The 13,402-nt window shown below is 51.4% G+C and overlaps 1 protein-coding gene across 5 annotated transcripts in view; it reads left to right on the top strand.

Moving 5' to 3' along the window:
* The window catches only part of CDK16 (cyclin dependent kinase 16), a 13,344-nt gene extending 844 nt beyond the window's left edge, over window positions 1–12,500 (top strand). The window contains exons 1-16 of one of the 5 annotated variants that reach the window (XM_045288290.1): window positions 4,935–4,976; window positions 5,437–5,647; window positions 6,159–6,292; window positions 6,393–6,518; window positions 6,598–6,654; window positions 6,747–6,861; window positions 7,568–7,662; window positions 7,755–7,817; window positions 8,263–8,386; window positions 8,686–8,806; window positions 8,904–9,001; window positions 9,082–9,187; window positions 9,259–9,322; window positions 9,468–9,558; window positions 11,052–11,129; window positions 11,526–12,500. In XM_045288290.1, coding sequence (XP_045144225.1) covers window positions 5,443–5,647; window positions 6,159–6,292; window positions 6,393–6,518; window positions 6,598–6,654; window positions 6,747–6,861; window positions 7,568–7,662; window positions 7,755–7,817; window positions 8,263–8,386; window positions 8,686–8,806; window positions 8,904–9,001; window positions 9,082–9,187; window positions 9,259–9,322; window positions 9,468–9,558; window positions 11,052–11,129; window positions 11,526–11,566 — 1,518 coding nt within the window. In that variant the 5' untranslated portion in view covers window positions 4,935–4,976; window positions 5,437–5,442 and the 3' untranslated portion in view covers window positions 11,567–12,500. Of the gene's footprint in view, window positions 1–4,934; window positions 4,977–5,436; window positions 5,648–6,158; window positions 6,293–6,392; window positions 6,519–6,597; window positions 6,655–6,746; window positions 6,862–7,567; window positions 7,663–7,754; window positions 7,818–8,262; window positions 8,387–8,685; window positions 8,807–8,903; window positions 9,002–9,081; window positions 9,188–9,258; window positions 9,323–9,467; window positions 9,559–11,051; window positions 11,130–11,216; window positions 11,490–11,525 lie in introns of those variants that run through there. The other 4 variants (XM_045288291.1, XM_045288292.1, XM_004713187.2 and 1 more) reach the window with 4 other exon arrangements.
* Window positions 12,501–13,402: the final 902 nt, after the last annotated feature.

Raw genomic sequence — 13,402 nt, 5'->3', positions numbered from 1 at the left:
CGCGCGCCCCCGCCGGTGAGCGCGTCCTCTAGACGTGGGGTGGGGGCTGCCCTGCCCCTCCCTCCAGAACCGACCCTGACCCCGACCCCGGGCGGGGCTCAGCGGTCTGGCCTGCCAATGCACCCTCCCTTAGCGAATTTCCCAGAGTGCACTGAGGGCGGGGGGTCATTCGGGGCCTCTGACCTTGGCCCCGCCCTGGACCCGGGATGGGCTGTGCTGTGGGTTCTACCGGGGAGCAGGGTGATTGAAGGACCACTGGGTGGAAATGGATGGCAGAGTGCTGTTAGACTCGAGGTTGCTAATAGGGGACCATGAGCTTTGTAGGGGTCATAGTGGGTGGTAATAAGTCTTCCGGGCTGTGAAAAGTGTGAGGCCCAGTTTGTGCAAATTTGGGAGGGGCCAGGGTATTCAAAGGACCTCGGGCGAGAGGGAGGGAATAGGGTTGGGGGCGTGTGCTAAAGGAGACTAAAGCAGACTGTCGCTCTGGAGAGGCCAGGTGTGTGTTAATGGGGGCAGGATGGGAAATGGGTAGAAGTACCAGAAGGTGTGCTTATAGGGTCAGTTCTCAGAGGGCTGGTGGGGAGAATGGGGTAGGGGTACCGAGCCTCAGGATAGGGTTAATACTAATACTGTGTGCTTGACTGTGGGACTGAGGAGTGCTGATGGGGGTCTTTGCTGTAGAGTTGTGCACAAGGGGCTAAGTAAGACACCCACTTTGTGTTAACGGGTAGAGTGGGGGAGGGACCACGAGGATGTATGGGGGCAGGGCGGTGGAAGAGCTGAGCTCACGCTGGAGGTAGCAGAGGTGGGGTGTGTGTGAAGGAATTGCGGCCTCACACTGGATGAGATTCAGTATAATGAAGGTCAAGATGGCATGAGATCTGTTTGTGAGTGTATGAGTCCAGGACAGAATGTGAGGCTCCGAGGCACACTGATAGGGGGGCAGGGTATTACTCAGAAATGAAGTTCTCGTGACTACTCAAGTGGGTTTAGAGCCAGTGGAGAAAGGGTCAGTAATGTGAGATCTGGAGTATGCTAATAAGCACCTGAACGGTGTTGTTGAGGACAGTGCATGTTAGTGCCCATGGGGGATTCGGTCCAGGGAATGCTAAGGGTGGACAGCAATGGGGGAAATTTAGTGTGTATTAATAATGGGTACCAGTGCTGTGAAGGGGGCCCGAGTGTGAAACCAATAGAGGTTGTAAGTGTGCAGTAGAGGGTACAGTTGTGGGCAATTGAAGCCAGTGGGAATACAGGATGATATTTGTGGTCCTTTGAGTCCAGGTGTGCAAAAGTGGATTGGAGCCATGGATGGGTGAAGTGTGTATTAATGGGGGTCAATACCTAATGAAGACCTGGATGCACTCATGAGGCTCAGTCATTACAGAAATGTGCTTGTGTGTCCCTGGAGAAAAGGGCTAAGTATGGATTCAGGATGAGGCCCTGTGTATGCTGGTAGGGGTCAGGGTAGAATGAAGGGGCAGCTTGTGATGATGGAGGAGACAGGGTGGTGGTAATGGTGATCATAGCTGTGGAGGGACATGTGTGTTTATGTGTATATGTGAGAGAGGGAGAGAGAAAGAGAAAGTGGGTCAGGGTTCTTCAAGGTTCACTTTGGGTTAATGGGTTTCAGGACAGTGTGAAGGTCCAGTGAGTGCTAATATGGGTCAGCTGTAGAGGGCCCCAAGTGCATGTTAATTGGGGTTAGAGTTGTGTGTGTGTGAGAGAGAGAGTGAGAGTGCAGTGCAGTGCAGTGTAGTGGGTTAATGGAGGTCAGTGCTATGGAGAGCCTGGTGTATCTTAACCAAGGACAGGGAGATTTGGCGATCTGGGGCATGCTAAGAATGCGGGGAGCAGAGCTGTGTTCAGTGAGCATTAATGGGAGCCAGGCATTGAGGGGGCTGAGCTTGTGGTAATGGGGGTCAGTCCTGTGGAGAAGCTAACAGGCACCTGACCATGAAAATTCAAGGCTGGTGCTATGTCCCTCTGCCCATGCTAAGAGACTTCCTGGTTACCTGTTGGGACTTTGGGCTGATGGAGAAATCGTGGGTGGGAGTTAAGATAGAGGTAAGTGTAAATTCCTCTGAGGTCTGCTTGTGGGTCCAGTGTGTCTTGGGGATCTGGGGCCGGGGGTCAGGACAGGATGAGGATGCTGTATCTGGGAGTTGTGGGGATGGCGTTCTGGGTGGTCTGATGTGGTAGGTGTCTTCGATTATGAGTGTAGTCTGAGGGGAGGGTGGGTGTGTTGGGGGGAGGGTTAAGTGGTGGTGGTGGTGGTGGTGATGATAGGTGGAGGGTTAGGAAGGCTATGTGCCTTTTTTTTTTGTATGTGTGGGGAATTGCGTGGCCAGCTTCTTGTTCCCTCCTACACTGCTCTAAAGTATAAACTCAAATAATATTTGAGAGTTTTGTTGCATATACAGGTTGAAATGTGTCTGTTCACAAGGGCCTGCCTGGGACCTCCTGCTGGGGATATCAAATGATACAGTATACAGATTTTATACTCCCATATTCCTAAACCTCCCCCAAATCCAATTCAAGAACATGTTTAGCCCCGGAGGTTTCTAGTGGGCCCCTGGGTCCTCTGGCTTTCCACCCCTTCTTCTCTTTAGCCATACTTATAGTCCTGCCCCCACCAGTACATGCAGACTGACCAGATAGCCATGTCAGATGAGGACACTGGAAGACCTTAGACTGGTCTGGCTTCACCTGCTTCAGCCTTGGGCGCAGTGTCTTTATCTCTAGGTCAGGAATTTTTGCTGTTATCTTGGGCTCCCTGTGGATGGACTTCATTCTTTTTATCTGAGATCTTGCTGCTAGGCTGACTTTTCTACTGGAGGATGTAAGATCAGCCTGGTGGGAGAGGGTGGTGATGGTGGAAGGGTGGGGTCAGTACCTGCTATTGAGATGATGACCCACCTCGCTCTTTAAATCCAGCCCCAGCCTCATCTTCTGTCTCCTATCTCTGCTTCCCTTGGGCCCAGGGCCATCTTTGTTCCTGCTGTGAGTCCATATGGTTCACAGGCCAGGCCTGTACCCCTCTCTGCTGGCCCAGAGCCTAGGAAGAAGCAGGAGAAGGCTGGTTTAAGCCATTTGGTAGTCCTATTCCTTCCAGCACCCATCTATCTAGATTATCTTCCTCCTGATACCAGCATCCCTGGGCTACCTTGTATGGGGTTTCTAAGTAGCAGGGACTCACCACTTTGGCGGAAGTTGGTCCTAGACCCTCAGCTCCCTGATTTCATTCATTTTCTGCCCTAAGTACATCTCCAGCATCTACTTTGTCAGTCACTGTTCTGGTTCTCAGGATATGGCCACCATCTAGACAATCTACCCTTGTTGGGCTGATCTTCTAGTAGTGGTGCGGAAAAGACAGTAAAGCAGAAAGAAGTAAATGGGTAGATTGTGTCATTTCTATGGGCCCTGCAGCAGCTCAGGTAGTGTAGTGGTTGTGAGTTGGGCTGCGATCCAGGATTGGTAGTTCAAAACGACTGGCAGCTCCTAGGGAGAAAGACTGGGCATTCTATTCCAGTAAACAGTCTCAGAAACCCACAGCAAGTTGCTATGAGTCAGCACTGACACGTTGGCGGTGAGTTTAGTTTGGGGAGTAAGGAGCCCTTGTGGCACAGTAGTTAAGCATTCGGTTGCTAACCGAAGGCTTGGTGCTTTGAACCCAGCAACCATTCGGAGGGAGAAAAGAACATAAAGGTGACCAAACCCCAAACCCATTGATTGCCAGAGTCAATTTTGACCCATAGCTCCCCCCCCACCCACCTTATAGGACCGAGGGTTTCCAAGGTTGTGAATCTTTGTGGAAGCAGATTGCCGTATCTTTCTCCCACGGAGGGGGTTGGAACTACTGACCTTTTAGTTAGCTACTGAATGCTTAACCTCTGCATCACAAGGGCTCCTCCAAGTAAAGATTAGAGCCTTGACAATCCTATGAGCAGTTCTGCTCTGGCCTATAGTCGTGAGTTGACAGCACACACCACCACTACTTCCAATGAGGTGTGGTATGAGTGCAGTGGGGGAAAACAGACAAGGATGGGTGAGAGCTTAAAGATGGCTGTTCTTAGAGGCCTGTCATGAAAAGGTGACATTTGAGCAACGACCTTAAAGGAGTCATGGAATAGGCTATTTAGAAATATGAGGGAAGGGTGTTCCAGTCACAGGGAACATCCTGTGCAAATGCCCTGAGGTGGGACTTCCTCCGAGCAGCAACTGGGAATGATAAAGGGGAGGAGAGGTTAGAGCAGTAAAAGGGTCCAGTAAGCTCAGACCTTGTGGGCCACATTGGGATATTTATTTGGGATGATGAGGGAGCTGTTTCACCAGAGAAAGATGAGGTGGTCTGTTCCCATATAGATTTGCAGTCTTGGAAACCCTGTTCAGGGTTGTTTTGCATTAGAGTTGACTCTTTGGCCGTAATTTTTTTAGTTGGTTGGTAGGGTGCATTCTCTACTAAAGGAGAAATGGGAACTGGTTTGGATTGTAAAACTCTAGGTGGGACCCTCTGCAGCCCTATCTGATTGAGCCTCACCAGCAAGTCCTGAGGGCAGTTGGTGTGCACTACACCCCTCCTCCCCCATGGCTCCACCCAGTGGTTGGGTCTTTGGGTCTGGCCCTCTTATGCTCCCCCACCTTATGCTTCCCCTCCCCCCTCAACTTGGATAGACCAGTGGAATGGTCCACTAGTCACCATGAGGATGGTTGCTGTGAGAGACAAAAGAGCAAGCCTGTGCCTGAGGGCAACATTCTGCCCTAGCAGCTGCGGTAACTGCAGGGCTTGTGTCATTGGGATATGCTGTTATATGGGCAAGCCCAGGGCCGCATCACTGGTTCTGAGCTCTGTGGCCAACTCAACACTGCTTCACCTGAGAACGCCTGCTGTGGTGCCCTCTGCTCCAACAGTGAGACTTCCCCCAAGGAGATCACCATACCATCAGCCAGCCAGCCAGCCAAACCTGTGTACCCAGGTGGGCTACTTACCCATTTCCCCAAAAATAAGATTAATTTTTGCTCCCAAAGATGCACGAGGTCTTATTTTCAGGGGATATCTTATATTTCCATGAAGAAGAATAAGGTACATATTTATTGTTTATTGTTTTACTAAAAGAGACCTCGCACTTTCTGTCTGTTCTGGCTGCGCTGCGGCCAACAGTGAGCTTTGCTGCGGTGCCCACCACTACGGTCCAGAGTCTAGAGTTATTACGGTAGCTTCAGTGGGCCTTATTTTCGGGGGATGTCTTACTTTCAGGGAAACACGGTAGGAATAGCTCCATAAAGGGCTCTTGATGGGTTCCAGGGGCCTACAGAGGTGAGGCAGGCATTGACACAGGTTCATATCAATGCCTCCATCTAAGGTATGGATTTTAGGGGACTCGTGGTTAGGCAGATGCTAATGTAAAGCCCCTTTCCACCCTGCCTCTGGCTCAGGTCGCCATGGATCGGATGAAGAAGATCAAGCGGCAGCTGTCAATGACACTCCGAGGGGGCCGAGGTATAGACAAGACCAATGGTGCCCCTGAGCAGATAGGCCTGGACGAGAGTGGTGGTGGCGGCGGCGGCAGTGACCCTGGAGAGGCCCCCACACGTGCTGCCCCTGGGGATGCTCGCTCTGGAAGGGGCGTGCTCAGCGTTGCACAAGGTGGGCCCACTGACTCCACTAACTCCTTCCTCTCCAGGCTTCTCTCAGATTTGAAGTATTTGCCTTTCTGGTTTTTTTTTTTTCCATCCCTACGTGCCATCTACACTCTTCTCTCCTTCCCTAGCTGTCTTCTAGCCACGCTCTCACTACTTGCGTCCCTTCACTTGGCTTTGTGCCCAGGCATGCCCTCCCTGCAGTGGCCCCCTACCCCCCAACGGGCCTGCCTCCTCAGGTCCTGTGGCTGCCTCTGCTGCCACCTGTCCACTGGCCCTGGGCCAGCTGCAATCTTAATTTGCACCTGGAACGGGGTGTTTCATAGGTAACTATTGGTCCAGCTTCCACAGCCCATTCACTCTGGCCAGGACCTGTTTTAGCTGCGCTTGGGACCTGCCACCTTCTTCCTGAGGGACTCCAGGCTGGTCAGGGGCCATGTGCATGCACGTGTGTGGCGAGGGGGTGGGGTCCTAGGGTTTCTGGCCTGCTCGCCTATCTCCACCCCTCCTCCCCACAGAGATTGTACATGAAGACTTGAAGATGGGATCTGATGGGGAGAGTGACCAAGCTTCGGCTACATCCTCAGATGAGGTGCAGTCGCCAGTGAGGGTACGCATGCGCAATCATCCCCCACGCAAGATCTCCACTGAGGTAATGACCCCCCAGCCTGTGGGGTGGATGAGGTTGAAAAAGGGGGTTGGAATTAGCAGGTGATGAGGTGCATGGCCCTTTCTCCCATTTTGTCTACCAGGACATCAACAAGCGCCTATCGCTACCAGCTGACATCAGGCTACCTGAGGGCTATCTTGAGAAGCTGACACTCAATAGTCCCATCTTTGACAAGCCCCTTAGCCGTCGCCTCCGTCGTGTCAGCTTGGTGAGCATCTCCTTTTATCCTGCTTCCTAGCCCAGTCCCCTCCCATGACCCTGCTTCAACCTGCCTCTCTGCCCCACAGTCGGAGATTGGCTTTGGGAAATTAGAGACCTACATCAAGCTGGACAAACTGGGCGAGGTGAGGGATTGCCAGCAGGCCCCAGGTAGGGATGAGGGTTGGTGCAAGCTCCTTGTAGCCTCATAGCCCCTCCTCCCTTTTTTCACATCTAGGGCACCTATGCCACTGTCTATAAAGGCAAGAGCAAGCTAACAGACAACCTTGTGGCACTCAAGGAGATCAGATTGGAGCACGAAGAGGGGGCACCATGCACTGCCATCCGGGAAGGTACAGATCCTCACCCCATAGGCTTCCTGGTCTCTCCCCATAGTGGACATAAACATCTGGTGGTGAGAACAGAGGCTGGGGATTCTGGGATTTCCTGATGTGAAAACTAGAGGGTTGGGTATTCTGGGACATGGGACTTCCCGATGCCCCAGGCTTCGTGCGCCCATCACTCACATGGCCAGGCAGTAGCTATGGTTACTGGGAATCAATCCTTTCCTGTTTGGAGAAAAGGTAGGGGATTTGGACACCAGGCTGGGTGCTTTGGTTCTGAAAACACCCCTGAAACTGCTCACTGATTTATTTGACCCAAGTTTCTAGTCAGAAAATACTAGGAGGCATCAAAAAGTTTGTAGAAATTGTCCAGTAACTTTTAATTCCATTTTCCATGAACCATTTTGAAGCCCCCTCGTGTGTGGAATGAATCTGAATTGCCTAGAAGTTAAATATGTGGACTCAACTTCACATATGTAAAAATCTGGTGTCAAACATTATGAGCCTGAGGTTGCAATCTCAGGTTTCTCTGCAGCTCCATTTCCTTATCTGGAATATGAGTGCATACCTTCCTGGCCTAGGGTGGCTTGGAGGCAGTGATCATGAGGGAAAGAAACCTTGGGCTCACCCCCTGTCCAGTCCCTGTCTTTATCTCTCTTCTGAGCGTATGGCCCTGACTCTCTCTCCTATGGTTCTTCCCCTTGGTTTCTTGCAGTGTCCCTGCTCAAGGACCTCAAACATGCCAACATCGTCACACTACATGACATTATCCACACAGAGAAGTCCCTCACCCTAGTCTTTGAGTACCTGGTAAGGTTGGGTGGCACTGGGTACTGGGGAAGGAAATGGCCAGGAGCCATTGGGTCTGACCCTTGTTCCTGTACTGTCTCCCTCCTCCACAGGACAAGGACCTGAAGCAGTACCTGGATGACTGTGGGAACATCATCAACATGCACAATGTGAAAGTGGGTGTGGGGCAGGAAGCAGGGGCATGGGGGAGGGCTTCCATTCAACATATTCCACCTCCACAATCTATTTAAAATGGACTTTGTCCATTTGACTGTTTTATTGGGAGGTCTTAGAGCAGCAGTTCTCAACCTGTGGGTTGCGACCCATTTGGGGGTCAAACAACCCTTTCACGGGTTGCCCGATTCATAGCAGCAGCAAAATTATAGTTACGAAGTAGCAATAAAGATAATGTTATGGTCACCACAACATGTAGAACTGTATTAAAGGGTGGCAGCATTAGGAAGGTTGAGAAAAGCACTGTCTTAGAGGGTATTGGGACCCTGTTGTCATGTGTATGGTAAGGTTCTGGGCTCAGTGTCTGTTTGGAAGGGGAGCAGTGCTGGCTGGGGGTTGGGCTGTAGGATAAGCCTTGACTTCGCCCTGCCATTCCTGGGTCCCCAGCTGTTCCTGTTCCAGCTGCTCCGTGGCCTGGCCTACTGCCACCGGCAGAAGGTGCTACACCGAGACCTCAAGCCCCAGAACCTGCTCATTAATGAGAGGGGAGAGCTCAAGCTGGCCGACTTCGGTACACCCACTGTGCTTTCCCCGTGCCAGCTAGTCTTGTTCCACTTCCACAGAAACCCTTCCCTTAGCCCGGCTTCCCTGTGACCCCGTAACTTTGCCCTCACTCTAACCCCTCTGCCCTGCCTCATTCTCTGCTTGCCCACTTGCCCTCAGATCTTTTGGGGTCTCATCTGTACCTCACCTCTCTCACTTCAGCCTCCCCAGACTTGGCTTAGGATACCCCCAGTCCCAACTGCACACTTCCCCAGGGTTTGCTTAGGACCCCCTCATTTCCAGCTGTCCCTTCTCTCCACCTCACAGGCCTGGCCCGGGCCAAGTCAATCCCAACAAAGACATACTCCAATGAGGTGGTGACGTTGTGGTACCGGCCCCCGGACATCCTGCTGGGTTCCACAGATTACTCCACCCAGATTGACATGTGGTAAGGACAGGTGGAAGTGCAGCAGGGGCCATGTAAAAAAGAGTGGCTTGGCCAACCAGTCAACTGACTTCCTACTCACTGTTCTCTCCCTGGCCAGGGGTGTGGGCTGTATCTTCTATGAGATGGCCACTGGCCGGCCCCTCTTCCCGGGCTCCACAGTGGAGGAACAGCTGCACTTCATCTTCCGCATTCTGGGTGAGGGGGCATGAGCCCTAGGGGTCATGGGGGCATGCCAGGGAGGGCCCGTGAGATACTTAGTGATTCTTCCCCACTAGGAACCCCAACTGAGGAGACGTGGCCAGGTATCCTGTCCAATGAAGAGTTTAAGACATATAACTACCCTAAATACCGAGCCGAGGCCCTTTTGAGCCATGCATCCCGGTGAGGCTGGTGGGTGTGGGTGTGGGTATATGTGCTGAGGGGTCAGAATGCCTAAACTCAATTGAAAGTAGATTCCCTTGTCCTTGTGATAGACTTGACAGTGACGGGGCCGATCTCCTTACCAAGCTGCTGCAGGTGAGACCACTTGTCCTGGGCCAGCCTTGGGGCTTAGGGGAGCTCCAGGTATGGGTATACAGGGACCCTCTGGGGGCAGGGTCGGATATGGAGGAAGGGGGGCCATCTTGTTGAAGGTACCAATTTCCCCAACATCCCCCTTCAGTTTGAAGGCCGCAATCGGATTTCCGCAGAAGATGCTATGAAACATCCATTCTTCCTCAGTCTGGGGGAACGGATCCATAAACTTCCTGACAGTGAGTGGGGTTGGGGTGTGGACTGGCTGATGGGGGGCTGGTAGGGATGCAGGACTGCTGCAGACGGGGGCAGGTGATACAGCATGTGCTGGCTGTGCCACCTCTGATGGAATAACAAACCAAACCTACTGCTCTTGAGTCAATTCTGACTCTTAGAAATACGGTAGGCAGTCAGACATCGCAGAGGGTTCCCAAGGTTTGCCAGTCTTTACAGAAGCAGGCGATAAAGAATACCTTTCTCCCACAGAAAGACTGGTGAATTTGAACAGCCAGCTGTGTGGTTAGCAGCTGAGCACTTTGTGACCACTGCACTACTACTTGCTTATGAAGTTGAGTTCATTGCAAAAAGTTTGTTTTTTATGTTACACCTCTTAGGCACATTTTCAAATATACAGGAAAATAGGTGCAACATCATTTTACCTTTCTTAAAGTTCACACTTTCTTGAAATTTTAGAGAAAATGCACAAATCATAAGTATACAGAATGGTGAATTTTCACACGTTAAACACACACTACATATGACCAGAAACTAGTCCCTGGGAAAGGACATCATGCTTGATAAAGGGTGGGATGGGGGTGGGGATAGCCCAAACGAGGTAGACCCTCAACGAAGAGGATTGACACAGTGGCTGTAACAATAGGCTCACACATCCCCACAATTGTGCACCGGAGTGAGCAGTCATTCTGTTGTACACAGGGTCACTCGCTTGAGGCAGAACTGACTTGATGGCACCTAACAACAACATGTGTGCCTAACACAGGTTATGGTTAAGAAACAGAAGGTGGGAAGGCCTACTTGGATGGGGTTTCCAAGGCTTGTCAGTCTTTACAGAAGCAGACTGCCAACGTTTTTCATGATTTTGACTTCTAACAGTATACATGCGTTTGTCCTGTTACTTGTGTGATTTATATAAATGGGACCATACAGGAGGTTTTCTTTATATCTAGTTTTTCTGTATTTTTGAGGGAGCTTCAAAAAATCGGGGCAGGGACACACACATTCCATATCTTTTCATTCCATTTTTCAGTGAACTTTTTAGACAAAATAGTATGTGTCCCTAGGTATAATCAACAGTTACCAACTTGTGTTGGCCGGCCAATCTAGTTTTATCTGTAGTCCTTCTGGCTAATTTTAATCAAATCCAATTAGAGTCAATCTAATTGTTAACATTCACCCTAAATGATTTTAGCATGTGTGTCTAAAGATTAAAAAAAAAAGATTTCTTAAAAATCAAAAAATACTATCATATCTAAAGAATAAAAGGTTCCACTGCCCTTGGTAATGGGCAGTACCATTATCACACTTGCCCAAGTTCACAATTTCTTGATGTCATATAATGATCCATAGTCCATTTATCCTAGTTATATCTGATTGTGTATACCCTTTCAAAGAAGGGGCAGCTTATTTTAATTCCTCTAATGGGATCCTGTGGGGAGTGGTCTTGGATTGACCCATGGGTCATTCCCCATCTTAGTATCTCTTCTACCCACAGCTACTTCCATATTTGCACTAAAGGAGATCCAGCTACAGAAGGAGGCCAGCCTTCGGTCATCGTCTTTGCCTGACTCAGGTAGCTATAACCCCTGGCCCTCCTTTGTGCCTTGCCCACCTACTTGCTTGCCCATCAACAGCCATCCGCTCTGCTTTCCCCCCGCAGGCAGGCCAGCTTTCCGTGTGGTGGACACCGAATTCTAAGCCAAGTACTAAGCCACAGACCCAGGCCCCAACAGGCAGCGGCTGGAGGGATGTCATACCCCACACAGGGCAGCCCCCAACCGCATCCCCCCTGCTTGCTGCCTGTGTACATGCCTGACCTATGCTCGCCTGCCCACACATCCCCTGCTGCCTACCCCAACACCCGACCACTGGCCTGTCAACCCACCCATTGGCCTGTGTACTGGGTGCTAACAAAGTTCTCATGGCTCCCTCACCTGGTCTGTCTGTGTTTCTCTTTATGTCTCGGCAGTTGCCAGTGGAGAGCATGGCCGTGCCAGCCTCCCACACTGAGGCCAGGCCTACTTATCCCCCACGCTATACCCTCTCCCAAGACCACTACCCCACGACCAGCCAGGGGTCCGGAGTTAGCCCAGGCTGGGGATCTGGATTCAGACAAGATGGTGGTGATACCTTGGGTCTGAGGCTTCCTCTGCCTGCTTTCCTGCCTGCCCTACCTGCCTCATGTTGTGTGGGCCTCTTTTTGTTTGTTTCATTCACTGTTTGTTTTTTTAATTACTTTGAATGAGGTTTTCAATTTTTAAAATGCAATATCTCTGTACAGACTGGCAGGGCCCCACCCTCAGTGTGTGGGTCCTCCCACAGTATTTTGTGCAATGAATCCCCCTCTCTCAGCCTCTCAGAGGCAGGGACACAGCCCCTATCCAGATCCCTGACCATCACCAGACCCTGGGGTTGGCTAAGGGAAAGCATGCCTTGGCCACTCGACTTCCTACCCCCGCCTGCCATTCCCAGCTGCTAAGGGACCTGGGAACTACCGGAGACTTTGGGAGTTGGATGTGGTGTGGGGGCCCCCACTCTTTCCCACCTTCAGTTCAATTGCTGGGGCCTCCTTCCTTCTCAGGGTTTCCCCAGCACAGCCCCCCTGCACCCTCCGTCCCGCTCGGTGCTGCTGAGTAGCGACCCTGCCGGGAACTAACCAACTCAGTGCGGAGTCATAGTGTGTGTTTATGCACAAACAGGGATGGGGGTGGAGTGGGCCTAGGCATTACCTCCCCTTACCCCTGAGAAGGATGAGGCAGGGCAGGGATAATATCCGGGGTCAGTCCCCAGATGGGTGGTTACCTCCCCTTCTTCCACCCTAAACCCTGGGACCCTCACATGGGATGGGAGGGCAGGGTGGGGGCCCTCCTAGTGGGGTTTGGAGGGTTGGGTTCCTGAATGCACCATAATCGCTGTATGAAATATTAAAAGTCTAAAGTGAAAAGCCTGATTGCAAATCCCTACTACAGGGTGGAGGAGGGCTCTTGTGCAGGGGTGATGGCTGGGATTTGGTGAGTTCATACCTGGTTCCCATCTTCTAAGAGCACTGGAAATAGGCCCAGGACACTTCCTGACCTGACATCTGAAGGGGGTGGGTGGTAGCCAGGCATAGAAGGTAGTTAGGCATACGTAGAAATAGGAGGAGCAGGTGGAGGTACGTGAGTATAGAGAGAGGCTAGTGATTCAAAAGGTGCTCGGAGAGCCCTGTGCAACCAAAGTGCATGGGGAGGGCAGTGTGACCACATACCTGACTGACGGCAAAAGTAAGGTCAGGTCAGTTGGAGCGAATATGATAGGAGGGTAGATTTGGGGCCACTGAGTGAAAAAACCCTTTAACACATAGATCAAAATTAGGAGTGGAGCCAGAGATGGAGCTGTTAAGGTTAGAATCATTAGTCTCCAGGAAGTAGTAAAAGCGTAGAAGGACCCTGGGAGGGTGCAATGATTCGAGGCCAGGGGCCCAACCACAAGCTGGGACTTGCCCACAGATGTGGGGACAGTTACGAGGGTTAGGTTCTTCTGCCTTTTGAGTTTTAACTCTGGCCCATCTTTTGCAAGGCCCGGGATAGACTTCCAGGTGGGCAGGGTAGGCAAACTTCTCTAATAGCCGCTCTTTACTGAAGCCCGGACGGAGGTGGTGGCCCCAGGACTTCTTAGCACTGTGCTCCTGTAAGTATCTGGATCACCCAGCCTGCAGCTTCAGAAATGGGAAAGCAAGCAGAACAAAGAGGGTGCCCTCCCTACCTGTCTTATTTTTAATACCAAGGCTGAAACTTCCACAAACTCATCGGCTATCTCTCCCCATCCCTTGGGTGGAATTATGTGACTTGGCGTGGTCCCCTCTGG

The sequence above is a fragment of the Echinops telfairi genome, unplaced genomic scaffold (genome assembly GCF_000313985.2).
Source record: "Echinops telfairi isolate 266 unplaced genomic scaffold, ASM31398v2 ScPeMD7_19;HRSCAF=73, whole genome shotgun sequence".
Taxonomy (NCBI): domain Eukaryota; kingdom Metazoa; phylum Chordata; class Mammalia; order Afrosoricida; family Tenrecidae; genus Echinops; species Echinops telfairi.
The sequence above is the reverse complement of the archived record's forward strand: the minus strand, read 5'-3'. Positions and strand labels throughout refer to the sequence as shown.